General features: G+C 43.1%; 1 protein-coding gene across 2 annotated transcripts; it reads right to left on the bottom strand.

Annotated features, from left to right (window-relative positions):
* Nucleotides 1–7,805: 7,805 nt before the first annotated feature.
* Nucleotides 7,806–9,661, bottom strand: LOC6502715 (39S ribosomal protein S30, mitochondrial). Of its 2 annotated transcripts, XM_044716774.1 has the most exons (3): nt 9,133–9,661; nt 8,733–9,076; nt 7,806–8,672 (listed from the first exon to the last, which is right to left on the bottom strand). In XM_044716774.1, the coding sequence occupies exons 1-3, from the start codon at nt 9,564–9,566 to the stop codon at nt 7,864–7,866; spliced, it is 1,587 nt and encodes a 528-aa protein (XP_044572709.1). In that variant the 5' UTR covers nt 9,567–9,661; the 3' UTR covers nt 7,806–7,863. The 2 variants fall into 2 exon arrangements, with proteins under 2 accessions (XP_044572709.1, XP_001963636.1); XM_001963600.4 differs by having other exon boundaries at nt 7,806–9,076; nt 9,133–9,660.
* Between the last annotated feature and the right edge of the window lie 6,779 nt (nt 9,662–16,440).

The following is a 16,440-nucleotide window of genomic DNA, read 5'->3' as shown; positions in this document are numbered from 1 at the left end:
GGGTACTCCGTTGGGAGTCAGTGGAGCCTTCTGATCCACAGTGACTGGCAGATGCGTTAGTGGGCGAGAATTTACAATGTTCTCCGTCTCGAGTAACAGGTTCTCCAGAACATGTTCCATGGGAGCCAGCTCCCTCATCGTATGGGCCAGCACCTTCTTGACGCACTGGACCATCCTTTCCCAGGCGCCACCCTCAGCTGGGTTCGGATCTTCTTATCCCTGGATCTTCTCTGGCTCGAAAACATCGTTGAATTTTCTGGCTTCTCGATTGGTTCCACCGAAGTTTTTTCCATTATCGCTCCTCATCTTGACCACCGGTCCTTCCCGGTTCAGGAAGTTCCTCATAGCGATGATACAGGAATCTGTAGATAGGTCATGGGCCATATCCAAATGGATGGCCTTCGTGGTTAAACAGGTGAACAGTGCAACCCACCTTTTCTCGATGCGACATCCAATCGTCACAATCATCGACAACGGTCCAAAATAATCCAAGCCTGTGTGCTCGAATGGTCATTCGTTGGCTTCCAGTCGGTCCTCTGGCAAGGGACCCATAATTGGCTGCATCGGCTGTGCTCTCCGCAGCTTGCACATCTGGCAGTCAGCCACCACCTTCCGTAGCAGCCTCCGTAAGCTCGTTATCCAGAACTTCTTCCGTATCTCGAATATGGTCGCATCGTGGTTCTGATGCCCCAATTTATAGTGGTAGTGATGTACTACCATCACCGTCAGCGTATGTCTGTGGAACAGTATAATAGTGCGCCGATCGCTGTACACAAGCAGCGGCGTCGATCTTTCCCCTTACACGTATGACTTAGCTGCCCTCTTTTGGGATCTTTCCAGTCTTATCCCACTCTTCTCCGGGTAACGCTTTACTTTGCGCCTGCCGGATCAATATGAGCCGGTGGGTGCTGCTTATTCAGTGCAGCACTGTTTTGGAATCCGTCCAGAGTACGTATCTGCCTATCTCTACAGTGGCTAGAGTCTACACTGGGTTTCTGTTTCACAGTGTTCATCAGCCGTGTTCCGCCGCCGATTGGCTGGATTCCACGAAAACGTGCAGCTGAAGTGCTCGTACTCGTCCAGTACCAAAATAGAAGCGTGGACATCGGAACTCCCTCACGTAGCTCATCTCTTGCCGCCAGCTCTTGAATGCCGTGGCTAGCTCGTCTGGCAACGGCTCATCCCATATGACTCCTTTCCGCCAAATCCCTCGCATAAATAGCTTGGCGGTTACCATGTAGCAGCTCAAGAACCCAATCGGATCAAACGTGGACATCACTAGGTAGGGTAGGGACGCGCGCCATCACGCTGCTGGGGACCCGATGGTACTAGACACTGAATCTGACTTAAGGCTCTGACCAATCTCGCGGTGCTGGAAGAAAACCGACACAGCTCAAAACCAGCACTTGCGTGTATCTCTCTTACTCGTTTTGAGACGGCGATAGCTCCATCCTCGTCTGCGAACTGTCCATGTAATCGTCTGCGTAGTGGTACTCATTATTGCCAACACCGCTCGGGAATCAGTGTGCATGTACCTTAAAACATTTACAGTCTTCACGTGCTACGCTGAGCATGGAGAACAAGTTGCTCCAAACGTCATCACTGTCATCTCTTAGATCTCCGGGTTCTTTCGGTCATCCACAAGAATACCTGGTGGAACATCTCCTTGATGTCCGCACAGACTCCCACGAGGTGGAAGAGGACAGCCGGGAGTGACTTGTAGTTCTGGGGGCCTTTCAAAAGTGCTGAATTCAGGGATACGCTCTTCACTTTGGCTGCTGCATCGAAAACTACACGGATCTTCCCAGGCTTGTTTGGGTTCTCCACCCCAAAGTGCGGCAGCTACCACAACTTGCCACTTTTTCCATAAGTGACCTCCTGCTGCTTTAGTCGTCGTGCGTATCCCTTCTTGAGGTAGTCATCCATGATTCCATTGTAGGCCTGTAGGCCAAGATGCCCAGAGTCCGTTCATAGTCGTTGGCTGCGACCGGTGGCGATAGCGTCATCCTGGGTAACGGCTAGAAGGCACGATCTCTCCATCAGTGGACTCGCTTGACTTCTCATTGGTCCATATACTACCCATCCTAGTTTGGTAGCTGCTGCGTATGGTCCTCCTATGGACGAAGATCCAGGGGGTCTGCAGGGGTATTCCTAGGTGTGCATGATCCAGTCCAATAAAGATCCTTGGCGCTGCGTTGTTGTACGGCTTCACTGGCAGGTGTGCGCTCACCCTTGCCGTCTTGATATATTCAAGACGTAAACTCTGCATCGGAAGACTTAGATTGTTTACTGCGTTCCTTAAACCGTGACGCTTCGGTTTGCCCGCTCCACTGATCTGCAGGCTAACCATCCTCGTAGGCTCTCTGGCAGAATTACTGAAAAATCATTGCACGTTTAGTTGTCGACTCTCACCCTTTAGCCTACACGGCTTTGGACGAGCTCGTCATCTATGAGCGTCACAGACGATTCCTCGTCGAGCAGTGCGTACATGTCCACCTGTCGCTTCTCCCCGTACAACGTCACGGGCAGAACTCGGAACAGCAGGTGGCCTCCATCTGAATCGACCCTACTAAGGTTTCGATGCGGCATATCTTGGCCGCTTTGGTTCTCATTTTCCATACGCCCAGCGCTTCTCAGGTTTTTTGCTTGGGCCGTGGAAATGTTATGCACTGTTGGATCCGCTGACTGCGGCATCCGCTTGCATTGACTGATGACCTCGTGTAGCTCCCGTCTGTGGTTGCTCCGTAGCTCCCTCCTGTGGCCACCGTTTGACTGTTGTGATCGTCTGGGGCTATCGGCTTCGTCATGCAGCAAGTAGTGATGCTTCCTCTGGCATCCGCAGATGTTGCATTTACGGCTTTTCTTAAAGAACCATACCATGTGCCCGGTTTCAAGGCACGCGAAACAGATTCGATGCTTCTTGACAAACTCCATCCGCGTTCTGACAGGGGCGTTGTTGAACTCCTTGCAATGTTTGATGGCGTGTTGCCCTTCACACATGCGGCAACCTCTGGGGTGGTCATTCACATTCTGTTCCATGTATTCCTGATGCTCGCCTTGCATCGGAAGCTTCAGATTCGCGTTTACATGTAACACCCTTCGCTTTCGGTCTTTACTGCTCTTGTCCGTAATGGTACATACCAGCATAGGGAGCTCGCTTAGCCATTCGCTTAGGTGCACTATTTTCGGATATGGTTCTATCATGGCCGCGTACCTGGCCCAGTGCAGCCTCTTACTCAGGGGCAATTTGGCGATCAGCTCCTCCATCAGGGTGGGATTTCCTATATGCTGGTCGCCGCTGTCCCCACTTGACCCGATCCTTACGGGATTCCTGGTGATCCTTGTCATGACTGTCGCAATCTGTGAAGTCGTGGGGTCCACATCCTGTCCTGAAGCTTCCGTTTGGGCAGTTCTTGTGCTGCGTTTTACCCCGAATCCTTCCTTTGAAGTCCGTGGCCGCTGTCGTCCAGTGTGCCGGATGCTGCAGATGTGGTTGTAGCTCCGTTTCGCGACAGATATAATATTTAATTTTCTGCATTTTTCCTACCAAAGTTTCTAATAAGGTTGAGGTTGCCTATGAGCAACTGCTTGATATCTACATATATACAAAACAATCGCAGTGCATCGGCCGTTTCGAATTGGATTTATGATGAACAGAAAGAATTCTAATTAAGAACGGAGAAAAAGGACGAAATCAACACCAGCGTGAGAAACTTTCACCTTTACATACATACGAAGTTCGTATTACGAACTTGGCAAAATGAGAACGTCTCAGAGGCTCGCAACAAATACTATAAGAGTGATAGGAGGTTACATGCTCGAAAGAGTACACGGCAGAACAACCTATTGTCCAGCATCTATATAACAAAAGGATTGGGTCAGCAAAATAAACTACCCCTACCAGCAGACGTAATCGAACTGTTGGAATCACCAAACTTTATTCTTGTAACATAAACAATAATAACAATGTTCCCGATTTTGATGCTAGCAATAGTGATAGACTATCACATATAGTGATTCAGTGATTGAGTTTGGAAATCAGTTTTCAATAGAAAGTGATTTAGAAGACGACTGTTAGGAACATTTTTAAATGTAAAATACTTAATTATAGTCATTTTAAATTAACTGTTATTTTTTTCTTATTAATATAAAGGTTAAGTGTTAAAAAACGTGTTAGCATTATTTATTACCGTTGTTCAAACATTAAGTTGAACATAGGAAAAAAGAAATACAAAAGCAAATGTACACATAGCACAGTCGCTATCTAGTGTTATCAAATGACAATATAATGAATCTAAAAAATATATAAAATGTACACCTTTTTTGTGGCCCTTTGCAGAATTTTTAAGCAATGAACGCGATAAAAATTCCAAAGATAGAATGTCAAGAGATCGGACCCATGGGAATAAGAGATTAACAGCATGGTTTAAAAACGATCTCCTGCAGTCTAAAACAAATACTTATGTGATGCACTTGAAGCACTTAAGAAAGGTTCACATAGCATGTCAGCGTGCAGTCCGTTGATAAGTATTTTTAAATAGATTTAAGATTTTCATGTATCTTTCTTGTGTTTCCTAATTTCCAGCCCTAAGAAACACTCAGTCATGCTTGTGACTTGTGATTTTTGTATCTTGTAAAAAATGCATCTTAGTCTTGGATGTCTGTTTCTGCAGCGATTTACGTTATTTACGTAAACAATTATTAGATTATTTTTGTAATCAGGGATATAACACTGATATAAAGACTCATTTTCAATCTGCAAACATGCCCATGTCCCTCGTTTCTCTCCGGTTGTTCTGATACAAACGAGTTTTGTATTTATTAACACTTCCATCGTTTCCCATTGTAGCTATTGTCAAAAAAGCTTGTTGTTCATTCTCTAGTTTTAAAATTTTCTTTGCTTTCTATTTGGTTTGTCTCTTCGAACTCATTCTGGTATAAATTCACATCTTGTTCTTTCTTGTTTTCGGTGTGAGCTTTCGTCTTCTTCTGCGTGATCTACCTTGTGTTTTATGGCGTATTTGGATGCGGAATTTCGGAAAGAAAAGCTTACACTTGATTGATTGAAACTTACAATGGGAGGGATTCCCTATGAAAAGGAGATGTCTCCTTCACTGCGTTGCACATTTTTGACCAAAATTATAATACCCTCTGCAAAGGTAAACAAAAACTCCCATGTTGAACAATTAATAGAGCAGAGCGATAATTGCATACAAAAAAATTAATGATAGATCACCAGAAAATTTATTACACCATAACAGAGCCACCGGATACACCGGATTTGTATCAATAAAAAATATTTAATTACGATTAAAGATACAGTTTCTTGGTTTACCACCTTCATTTGTTATTGGTGGCTTTTTAAATTGCTTATATCGACAGACATACCTATCAGCCATATAAATGAAGCTCAAGTGATTGGAACTTTATTTCACTGTTTGGAGTCAAGGGTAAAATAATCCTCCTGGAACAAAACAAATCAATTTACGTATTAGCTGAAAAGCAGCAAAGACGTTGAATAGTAATAAAGGGAAATAGTAACATAGGGAAGGGATTCCCTATGAAAAGGATATTGCTGCCAAGTATTTTACAACATTCTAAACAAAAACAAGGAGCCGCAATGACCCTTCACGGTCTAACTTGAGCCAGACAGCAGATCGTTAAAGAAAAACGAAGTTCACCCTAGCAACAACAATGCTCCACTAAAACACGCGGAGCAAGTACACTGCATCAAAAACAACGCCAGACGTCTTCTTCGCCAAAGCTGAAAGATGCACAATCGGTCCTTTAAACACCTCCAACGGCATTTCCTACGCCGATGCTCTACGATCTGGTTGGAAAAATCTACTTTAGCCCAACATACAAAGGGCATATTCAAAACTATGATATGAACTATATGTGTCATTCATTTTATTCATAATTTTCAAACCCAAAACATGGTGTGGTTTTGAAAAAGTGTCTGCTCGGTCGTTTTCATGGACTTCTACATATCTCTTAATTTTATAGCCAAAGCCCAATACACGAATTGGGGATCACGTCTTGCGACTCCCAAAAGAATTCCCGCAATTGTACAACTCAATTAAGCAATTGTGAAAAACAAATTGGATTACGTTTCCTCAGGGAGCGCTTTACGCTGCCTTGCTTGCGCTATCACTTTTACGTTGCCTTGGAACCACCCCGCGACTTTGCTGACAGGAGGGAGCCTGGTTCCTTGCGCAGGAGCTCAAAGCATTTTGCTGATAGGGCTGCTTCTACCCATCTCTACTTGTCCCTTGGGACTTTACCGTCGGGGTTACCCCTGTCGGTAACCGAGTAGGATGCGGCTTCCCGTTTGGGATGTGGTTTTGGCTCCTGCTTTGGAGCTGGGCATCTTACCATATTCTGGAAGGACTCCCTTCGCCCATTCCACCTTCTTGAGCCACTCTGCGGAGGTTTTCTCCGACTTGGCTCTACCGGGGCTGCGAAAAATCTGCCCTGGAGTTCTCTTCTCGGCCTAAGTGTATTTATTTTGGCCAGCAGCTTCCGGTTCGCTGCCCTTTCCCGCACTTGCAGGAGGCATTATGGCACTTGGGCCGGGAGATGCCGCCATGGTGGCGGTAGTGGATGGCTTGCCGTTGGTCACCCCGAGTTTGGGGCGGGGTCCGCCCGGATTCTAACTAGCTAGCTTGGCCGGACGGGTGGGCTCAGTCGCTATCTGCGCCGTTGGCCAGACTTACTTATTTGCGAGGAGAATCCCCGAGAAGGGTCCTGCTATGGAATCCTTCGCTTTATTCATAGCTAACCTTAACTGAAAAGGCCATTCGCTATTCGCAACCTGCGACCCGTTCGGCAGCCCAAAGTTGGGCATCCGAGAAGTCATCTTTGGACCGAATAGAATAAATGTAAGAATCTAATTATAGCGCCACAGAATGAACGAATAATTTTGTATGTAAGAAGTGAATAGTGAATGAACTATAAAGGTCAAATATACTGTGTAAATGATTTAATTTTTTTTGTATCAGTATAAAAGTGAACTTTTATATCAAAGATCGAAAAGATCACGTTCGGAAACGGCAAAGTGACAAGTTCAACTGGACTTAAATTATAAGAGGTTACCATTTGTTGTATTGGTATACAAATTTTTAGTAAATAAGGGGATGTTAACAATATTCTAGAACGGCAGAGAAATGTCCTTGACGGTCTAAATTTTAATTAGTTTTAAAAACTAAATTACACCAGAACAGGTGTAATTCAAATATGGGTGTAATTCGAAGGACCAAATGATCCGACTCGAAGGACCAAATGTTAACAGGAGCCCCATATAATAATGGTGCTACTCCAATGAGTTCTGTTTCAAAACTGTTTTTATTTCATACACTTCTCTTACAAGAAAGATACATGAACATCTTAAATCTATTTAAAAATACTTATCAACGGACTGCACGCTGACATGCTATGTGACCCTTTCTTAAGTGCTTCAAGTGCACCACATAAGTATTTGTTTAGACTGCAGGAGATCGTTTTCAAACCATGCTGTTAATCACTTATTCCCATGGGTCCGATCTCTTACATTCTATCTTTGGAATTTTTATCATGTTCAATGCTTGAACAACCGTACATGTATCAATAAGAGGAAACCTATCTCATATAGGCGGCTAGGGAAGGCGTGGTCAAAACGGTCTGAAACTTAGATATATTTTTATGTGAATCGACACTATCATAATTTTCGTCGAAAAATCGGCTGGTTGGCCCAATGTGCATGTAAAACGCTTGACCTGTTCCACGAAATCCTTATAAATATAATAAAAATTGTTTCTTTGGAAATGTTTGTTCCTAGTTTTTATTTATTTTTTTATTTTAAAAAAGCATATACATTTTTTTTTGTTAAGGGTAAAATTTTTCTTTAAAAGCTTTATTTTTACGCTCATTTCGTAGTCGTAAGGCTTTAGGCACATATTCTTCATCGTATTCATCAAGTCGTCGTCGCCATGGATTAATATTCCTTTCAAAAAATCGCCTTTTTGCTTCCATAGGACGAGTTTTGTTATCGATCTTATAGAGTTTCTCCCATAGGAAAATTTCTGGTATCTCAAGATGGCGTTGACGATTTGACGTTAAATGTTTAAATTTTTTATCAATAAAGTCACATTGATCAGAATTTGTATACTCTGATAAGCGTGATGAAATAAATGGCTGTAGCTCTTTAGGAGTGCGCTGTATTTTTGGAACATTTCCATAAAAGTTTAATAGCTGCTTTAACGTTTCATCGTTGAAGCCTACGCACTTTCCCGTTGGGGAAACTTCTGCAAAGAGTGGTAGAGGTGGAGATCCCCGACAGAAGTTGACTTTTGGATTTCCAACCGCATTATCACCATGAATTAGTAATGTATTCAATTGATACTCATAAAAGCTCCATTCCTGACCGTTTGTAATGATAGTTTGGGTATTCAAAGGATAGGTAACGTCGTTGTAAGTGTTAAAGCCGTGGTAACTGGCGTGGGCCAAAAGCAGACAGTACGAAGCTTTTATCGCTAAAGCATCAAGGGCTTCCTGCAAGTCATTTTTCGCATAACATTTCGGTCGAAGTTGAAGGTGAGCTCGCGAATGAACGGACAAAAATGCAAAAGTCTGTTCATTTCCGCAAGGCCAATGGCCGGGAATATTTGTGACATGCCGATGCTCTGTGTTATAACCTAGACAACGTACATCGTATTTAAATAGCGGTAAATTTTGGCTCAACCCAACGTCATTACTTTCAAAGGGTGTTTTCCAAGATGCTAGCTGCTTGTGATGACGCAGACACATATAAGGATTACCAGAGTATTGTATTATCCGGTCGCTGGAATTATTCGCCTCCTTGATTTGCCATTTGCATCCATTTCTTGAATTAACAACGTTTTTAGTAGATTGTACACCTCCTACTGCCCAAAAAGCTTCATGGCGAGGATTGTAATCTATTTCGACTTCACTTAAGTGTGGATATTCTGGGCTCATTACTTTTAACAGGGCTCTATTCAATTGTTCAACAATGATCTGCGTGATATGCTTTTCACGGGCAACGTAATCAACCGATTTACTTGTCATCCGAACTAAATGCCTGAAACAAGATTAGTATTTAGTATTATAATATTTAATGTGTGTAATTAAGATTACCGGCAATAGTCGTAAGAAAATTCAAGGGCTTCAATAGTTTCTTTACGTGCTGTGTTAAAAATACGTTCAGCCTTTTCCTTTTCGATGGGACCTGTTTTAGACGATTCCAACTTTTCCATAACAGTGCGTGTATAGTGCTGAGTTACTGGCATATCGTTGTAAGGGGTCTTGCTATCGCTAAAGTTTACTACTTTGTACCCGTAGTATCGTGGCATATTCATTTTAAGTAATTTTTCCTCGACTGTTGGTACTTGGCCAATATCATCATGCCAATCCACAGAATCCTTCTGTTGTCGAGCCTTTAATGATACATCTTGTAATGCTGGATAAAAGGGCCCTTCCTTCAAAGGCCGTGGGCCAAGTTCATTACATTTTTTTGAGAGATTGCGTACGCAACCCACTTTACTTAAATGAATTCGATGTAACTTCAACATCTAGGCAAATACTTCTCCCTATTAAATTACTAAATGGTTATGAAATAATCGATTTCGATTCCCACCTGTTAAGATATCGTCGCCAGTTTTAAGTAAATTAACGGAGGAATAATGTAAATAAATGTATGTAGATAAAAATGACTACAATATCTTACGATGAAGTGGAACAACAGAAAATGGAACATGACGCAAAATAGTTGCATAGCTCAATGGTATAGATCTGCCTTAGTGGTAAGTGGAATTTCTACCGATGATTATACCATAACATATGGGACATCTAAATATAAGCTTTTCAAGTTTTTTTCATCCAAATATTGGTTGATCAATCACTTATTTGGCAGATATAATATATAGTCCAACGAACCGGGCCGTTCCGATAGAACACCTTGCAACAGAAAGAAACAATTTATTTATATACTGACCGTTTGACTGACAACATACAAATGCAAGTTTTTTTGGATGTTTGTTAGTTCAATTTTTCACTTCGATTCGCAGCTTTGTTCTTTTCTTTTAAATTTGTTGCCGTGAAGTTATATACTATTCGTACAATTCGCTAAAATGTGTCGTAAGCCGAATAAAAGGAGTAAGAGTTTTTAAAATTTTAAGCAAATAAAATCAATATGCAATGATTGCGAATTTGTGTGTTTTCACTTCATTTTATACTAACAAAAAAGAAAATTGTTCGCTATATGGAGTCTCCCTGCAATGAATTTTTCCCCATTCTCCATTTGGTAAAATTTTAAAAGTCAAACTACTAAAAAATTTTCAGTACGGCACGGAATTACGAATAGTTTCACATTGACAAAAACCTTATCTTCATAAGATTTAAGCATTTTAAAGTTAGTTTTCCCAATTCCCAATTTAATGAACTTTTTATGCAATAGTTCAGTGGTGTTTTACTATGTGGTGTACTACTTTTAATCCTTCCTATAATAAAATAAGATGACATGGACTAATGGCGAAACGTGGCAAATTTCGTTGTTTTCGACTGGTCAATAATTTATTTTTTGCTCTCATAACAAGCACCAAGCAATAAATAAACTATGTTTATGTTTTGATGCGTTTAATTTGCTTAGATAAGCTGTTATCGGATGCTGGATGCTAAAAAATTTTAACTGTCTCACACGGATGAACTCTGTAGGAAAAGGCTAAGTGTATGTTCAAACCTCAATGAAATAGAACCAACCTATTTTCGATCAAGACATGGGTTCCAAGGAGCCCAACTAATATTGTCGTGGGTCGAATGCAATACCGATAGTTCTAATGAGTATTTTCTAAAACAGTTTGGTATTGTGCCCTGATGAAGTAATCAAGTATTTTTATTTAAGCTTTGACCTGATTGGCGAAATTGTCGACTTGGCGGCCATTTCATATAGAATTGCCGGGGCACGACTGGGTATTGGATGGGCGGTCATTGTGGGCCTTTGACGCAGGATTCTGCTTGAAGCTGCTGTGATTGATTATTCGACGCATTGGGATAAGACCCTAAAGTAAGAGTCGCAGACAAGTTTTAAACACCCACGTAGACCCCAAACGTGTTTGACCTCTTAGAATGGCACGGCGAGCTGAAGAGTTTCTTGGAGCGCACTCGCTGCATTACGGAGCGTGCTGATCCCGTTATGCTGAATGAGGTTAGGACGGGTCAGTCACCATTTGCAATCGCCTTGGCCATGCCTAATAGGTGATTGCCATGTGGCGTCAAAGGCAGTACCACGAGGAAAAGTCATGTGTTGCTCCATTCCAGATCATTATTTCAGGCCACAAAGTGAAGTGGCGGAACATCAACAAGAAAATATTTTTTGATAGATTTTTTTCTTGGTACTCAGGCGACGCTGGAAACAAATTTGACTTGTATTGACGATGATGGAAAACGACTTCGTTGGGCTTAGCAGCCAAAGGCTAAGCTGTTTAAAATAATCTTTAAAGACTCTGATCTATAAAATTTGTGTGCTCGTCTAGCCTCTTGCCAACGAAATAATAGACAACTGAATTGTTCTGAACTTCTATTGCTAACCTTCGTTTTTACTTGTATTTTGGCATCGATTTGAGCGGCTGCGTTTTTATGGTTAAATTGAAACCCTAATAATAAATTGAAAATATGAACTGCAACTCGTCTATTTATTCGGCTCGGTTCTTGGAGCAAAGGCGTGCATGCTCCCCCTGCTTCGTGTGCCCTGTGCGGCATCCTGGCACATGCTGTGCCTTCTTGCCCAAGGGTCGTGGTCTTGTCAGTTAAGTATCGATACGATGGTCCGGCGTCTTGCCCTCTGCTCAACTTTGAGCATTTAGCCCGCGGATGCTCATCCCCCTGCTGCCCAAAGTGTAATCGCCGCTAACTCGCTAACGGTTTGGATCTGGGAAATGAAACTGCGGTTGCGACTTCTCAGGCTCCTTCAGCTAACACGCTTGTGACCCAGGATCGCTGCGCTGAAGTGGTGCTCTTGGCAACCGCCAATATTCTCCTCCGTGGCCGATCAGGAGCTTTCCATCCATGCCGAGCGCTGCTTGACTCCGGCTCACAAGTTCATCATATAACATCACTGCTGGCTAACTTCAGCTTCATCGGTCCAAATTCTCTGTAGAAGTGACTGGCCTTGGAGACGCTGAATTCACTATGGATGGAGCATCGGGTAATGTTTTCCTAAAGTCGCGCCTATCCACGTATTTTGTGTACATTGAGGCTGTTGTGGCGTGTCACTTCACAGAGCGTCAACCTGGCCTGAACATAGATATCTCCAACTAGAAGGTTCCTGCCAATGTGGTTCTGGCTGATCCGAACTTCCACAGAGCGCAGCGTGTGAATTTACTGATTGGAGCAAGCCTGTTTTTTTATCTGCTCTCAGATGGGCAAATCCAGCTAGGAGACGGTTTGCCTCTTATGCAGAAGACGCGTTTTGGATGGGTAGTTTCTGGAGGAGGTGGCACCCCAGGTAAGTTCCAGTACATCATTCCCTATCACTGCGTCCTGAAGGAAGACAGCTCCACTAATTGGGCAAATTCGGCTAGGAGATGGTCTGCATTTTGTGCAGAAGACGCGTTTTGGTTGGGTAGTTTATGGAGAAGGTGGCACCCCAGGAAAACCTCATTTGGCTGCTGACTCCGCAAACACTTTTGACGATCGCCTCGATTATCTTCTTCGCCAACTTTCGGTGAGCTCGGTGCCTTCGTGAAGGGTGTTCAGGAGTGCTTTTCTAATCATCAGATCGGTCAAATGATACGTTTTAGGTAAAACGATCTGGGTTTTCTCTGCTAGATACAGTTGTCGGGCATTCTTTAGTCGCACTTTGATTCGTACAATCCCACAGTCATCTAAAAAAGGGCAGAGAGTGCTCAGGGCATTGTGTCTGGATAACGATTTTTTTGCCTTAATTCGGCTGATCTCTGGAAGAAAGACTTCTTTCTGCATCATCCTTACAATTTGGTGGAGAGCCTCTTGTAATTCTGCTAATCGAACTGCTCCCACAACACGCAACCTTTGCGGGTGGCGTAAGTTGCGCAAATATCTGCGAATTTAAGCCATAACAAATATTAATTTACTATTCGAAAAATAAGAGGTGAGTCGTCAGTGAGAAAAAAAATTAGTGAGTCGTCAAATGAGCAAACATGTGATGTGAAGTTGATCGGTTGAGTGACGAACTGTTTTGCTTATTTACGCTCGCAACAGATGCCGCGGCTAGCTCACAGAGGTTGTGGGCGTTCCACCGAATTTATATATCCGATGTTACTGCCCGAGCCCACAAATAACACCGAGTGCATTTTCTAAACAATATCCTTTTTATTTCTGGCTTGTTTACAATGAATCGTAAGGGTGAATCTCAGTGGAGTTGATTCCGCCGCCGGATCCTCGCTAACTCTCTAGATGTTGCCACTCGGCTCCGCCGTTGAACGCTCGTCCTCCCGTCGTTTTCCGGTCACCGCTCCGGGTTGGTGCCAATATACAAGCCTCCCCAAAGCTTTCCCCTGGCAGGACGTGTAGTCTTGGTGCCTGGCGCCGGTTCGGCTAGCGGTCCCCTCAATTTGGATTTACGTGCTTCAGCTGCGGGGCCTATGCTGCTCCTCTCCTGCCGCTGACGCTGCTTCCGTTGCTGTTGCTGCTCCTGTTGTTGGTGTCACCGTTGATCCTCGTTAACCTACCAGCCTACTGGCTGGTATTGGCTGATCGATTGGCACACCTCCCAGGCATACGCCGGGCAGGATATGCTTCTTTGGAACTTGGCAGCCGGATGAGGGAACAAAGGGCCTTTCTCCCCTCAGGACTTTCCCTCAGGACACACCCCCGGTTGTGTTCGCCACTCGCCACCAAACACCTGCCTGTCTACGCTCCGCAGAATCTATGGCTGACCAGAGGTTTGGCGTCGCGCCTCCTATACTCCAGGTGATCGTTGTGCGTGTGTCCCAGCGAGCCAGGAGTCTCCTGACTTGACCGGGGTGCCCCTGGTTGGTTTTATAGGGGCTTTAGTTCCCGAGCTCTTCACCCTTCGCTTTACAGGATCACACCTGATCGTCACGGTCAGGAATCGATAAGGCACACACCAGACCGATCCGTCGCTATTGCTCTGACACCAGGATACCTGTCGTGTCCGGGAATAAACCAACCTGACTCGATTTACCCTTGGGCTTCTGCTTTGCCGCGGATCCTTGATCCCTTTCCCCACTTGTTAATCCTTGTAAATCTCGCTTCCTGACGTTAAACCTTCATGCCTCTGCTCTCGCCGTTAATCCTTTCCCGAATTCCGCATTTCAATAGGCGGGTTCTCTTTGTTACACCTCTTTGCCCCTCTTGGACCTTATCACATGTTCTTCACATTGGGATTCATATTATTATTACGCAGGTCACAGGACTTCGTCCAGATACCCACGCGCTCCCCCTTTGGCCGTTTCAAATGCATTTCTTATTTCTGCATTTTCTACACAGCCGCCGTCGTTCTCCGCTGTCCCGCTCACTCCTAAGTCTTTCGAGTACGGCCGCGCTGGACCACCCGGTACGCCCGAAACCGTTACGTTCTACGCTGTCTCCTCTTTCTCCTTTGTCCGTGCGCGCAGCCATGCCGACTTGCCTGCCCCCCGCTGCTGCTCCTTTTTGCCACCTGTCTTGGCTTCCTCACATTTGGATTCTTTCTTCTTTATTCTGGCCAGAGGGGTTTGAGTAGGTGTTCTTAAGCCAAAAATTTGCCGTTTTCTCATTTTCTGGACCGAACCACCAAAGGCCATGACTGGCTAACTGCTGAGACGTAAGACCCCGTAAGGGTGTCTTCTAATCCAATAGAGAACGATGGATGCCTCAGTTCATAAATAAACGGACATGGGAATGTCGGTGGGGGAAGATTGCGTTAGGACCTATTTAGCAAATTGGGTAGCCAACACTGCTCATGAGAGTTCGATTTAAGGAATTTTTATTGGCTTAGTGGGTGTGACTCGACTGCGTTCTGACAATAGGGATATCGAGGAATTTTGAGATTCTCAATGTTTTGTAAGTGATGTCGGAATTCTTAACATCGAGCTGGTGGAATTGAAGGTAACACGCCGTCCCAATCGAGAGCAGATTGGTTCTTATCGGGGGTATCGGACCGCCACGGGCAAATGTCCTTTAGAATACCCTTGGCAGCAGTAGTGACAGGAACTATAAAATCTAAGATAAGCTGAAGATCCGATAACGCCTGGTTTTGGTGAATAATCTTTCTGGAGCACAAATAAGCTGTCGGCGTTGCCACCCTTTGCCGTCGTTCTGACTCTGCTCTGAAAGTGCTCGCTAACTTGGGCTTCCATCAATCATCCGTTGAAGGAATTATCTCCCGTTGTTTTGAATTTTAAGATTGCTGATTGTTTCTGGGCCTATAATTCCTCTCTTCATCTTAAAGCGGACGGATGTGTTTTTTTTTTCTACAAAATCGGTAAAGTTTTACTGAACCTGCTGAAACTGCAAGAGATATTTGTGAACATAGAAACAGTTCTAGACACCCATTACTTTTTAAAAATATAAGATTAAAAACTCCTATTTAATGGAAAAAATCTTGTTAAAGGGTTTAGGTGGGTCTGGGAGGCCAAAAAATGGCCTATTTTAAAAAAAAAAATTTTTATATAAAGAATGAAATATTTTATTGGAACTTTTAGGATTATTAAATATACATATTTAAAGATGAATTTCTGAAATTTTGAGAAAAAAATATCTTACAGTTAGCCATTGAGACGTCATTTGCCATGACTCCTGGCAAAAAAGGTGCTTTCGCGTTGACAGCACAATTCCTAACAGAATCATCTAAAATGAAAAAACCAAATATTTTCCTTTAGTACAGACCTAAAACTAGAAACTGAACGAAGGAAAACAAAATCAAGCAAAAATTGGATCTTTGGGACACCTTTTTGCAAAAAAATTCAAATTTGATGAAATTTTTCGAACATTTTTTTTTTTTAAATAGTAATAAATAGTTTTTTGAATAGTAAAATTTAAATAGTTTTTTTTTTTTAAAAAAAAATCCTTCGTTCAAGTTCTAGATAATCGTATCTCGAAGGCCTGCGCAAAATTTTATCAAGATCGGTTGAGTCGTTTCCGAGAAATCTTGACAACCGATTTAAAAAACACAGTTTTGAGAAAAACGCGTTTAAAGTTTGCGCTCTGCCTATAGCTGACCTCGAGCGTCCACCTTTTCAGACTGTATCTCCGAAACTTTTATTCCAATCGACTTGAAAATTTGGGAGAATATTCTCAAGATTCTGGAGAATTTTATAAAAAAATAAAAAAAAAACGATTTTTGGTGACAAATCATAGAAGCTCAACAATAAATTAAGAAAATCGGAGAATTCAACTTTGGATGAGTATTCCAAAGATATGGTAACTGCTAGATAAATTTTTTGTATTTAAGTTGAAATACATGTA

Source organism: Drosophila ananassae, chromosome XL (genome assembly GCF_017639315.1).
Source record: "Drosophila ananassae strain 14024-0371.13 chromosome XL, ASM1763931v2, whole genome shotgun sequence".
NCBI classification, from domain to species: domain Eukaryota; kingdom Metazoa; phylum Arthropoda; class Insecta; order Diptera; family Drosophilidae; genus Drosophila; species Drosophila ananassae.
Note: the sequence above shows the minus strand (reverse complement) of the source record. Positions and strands in the feature narration are given on the sequence as shown.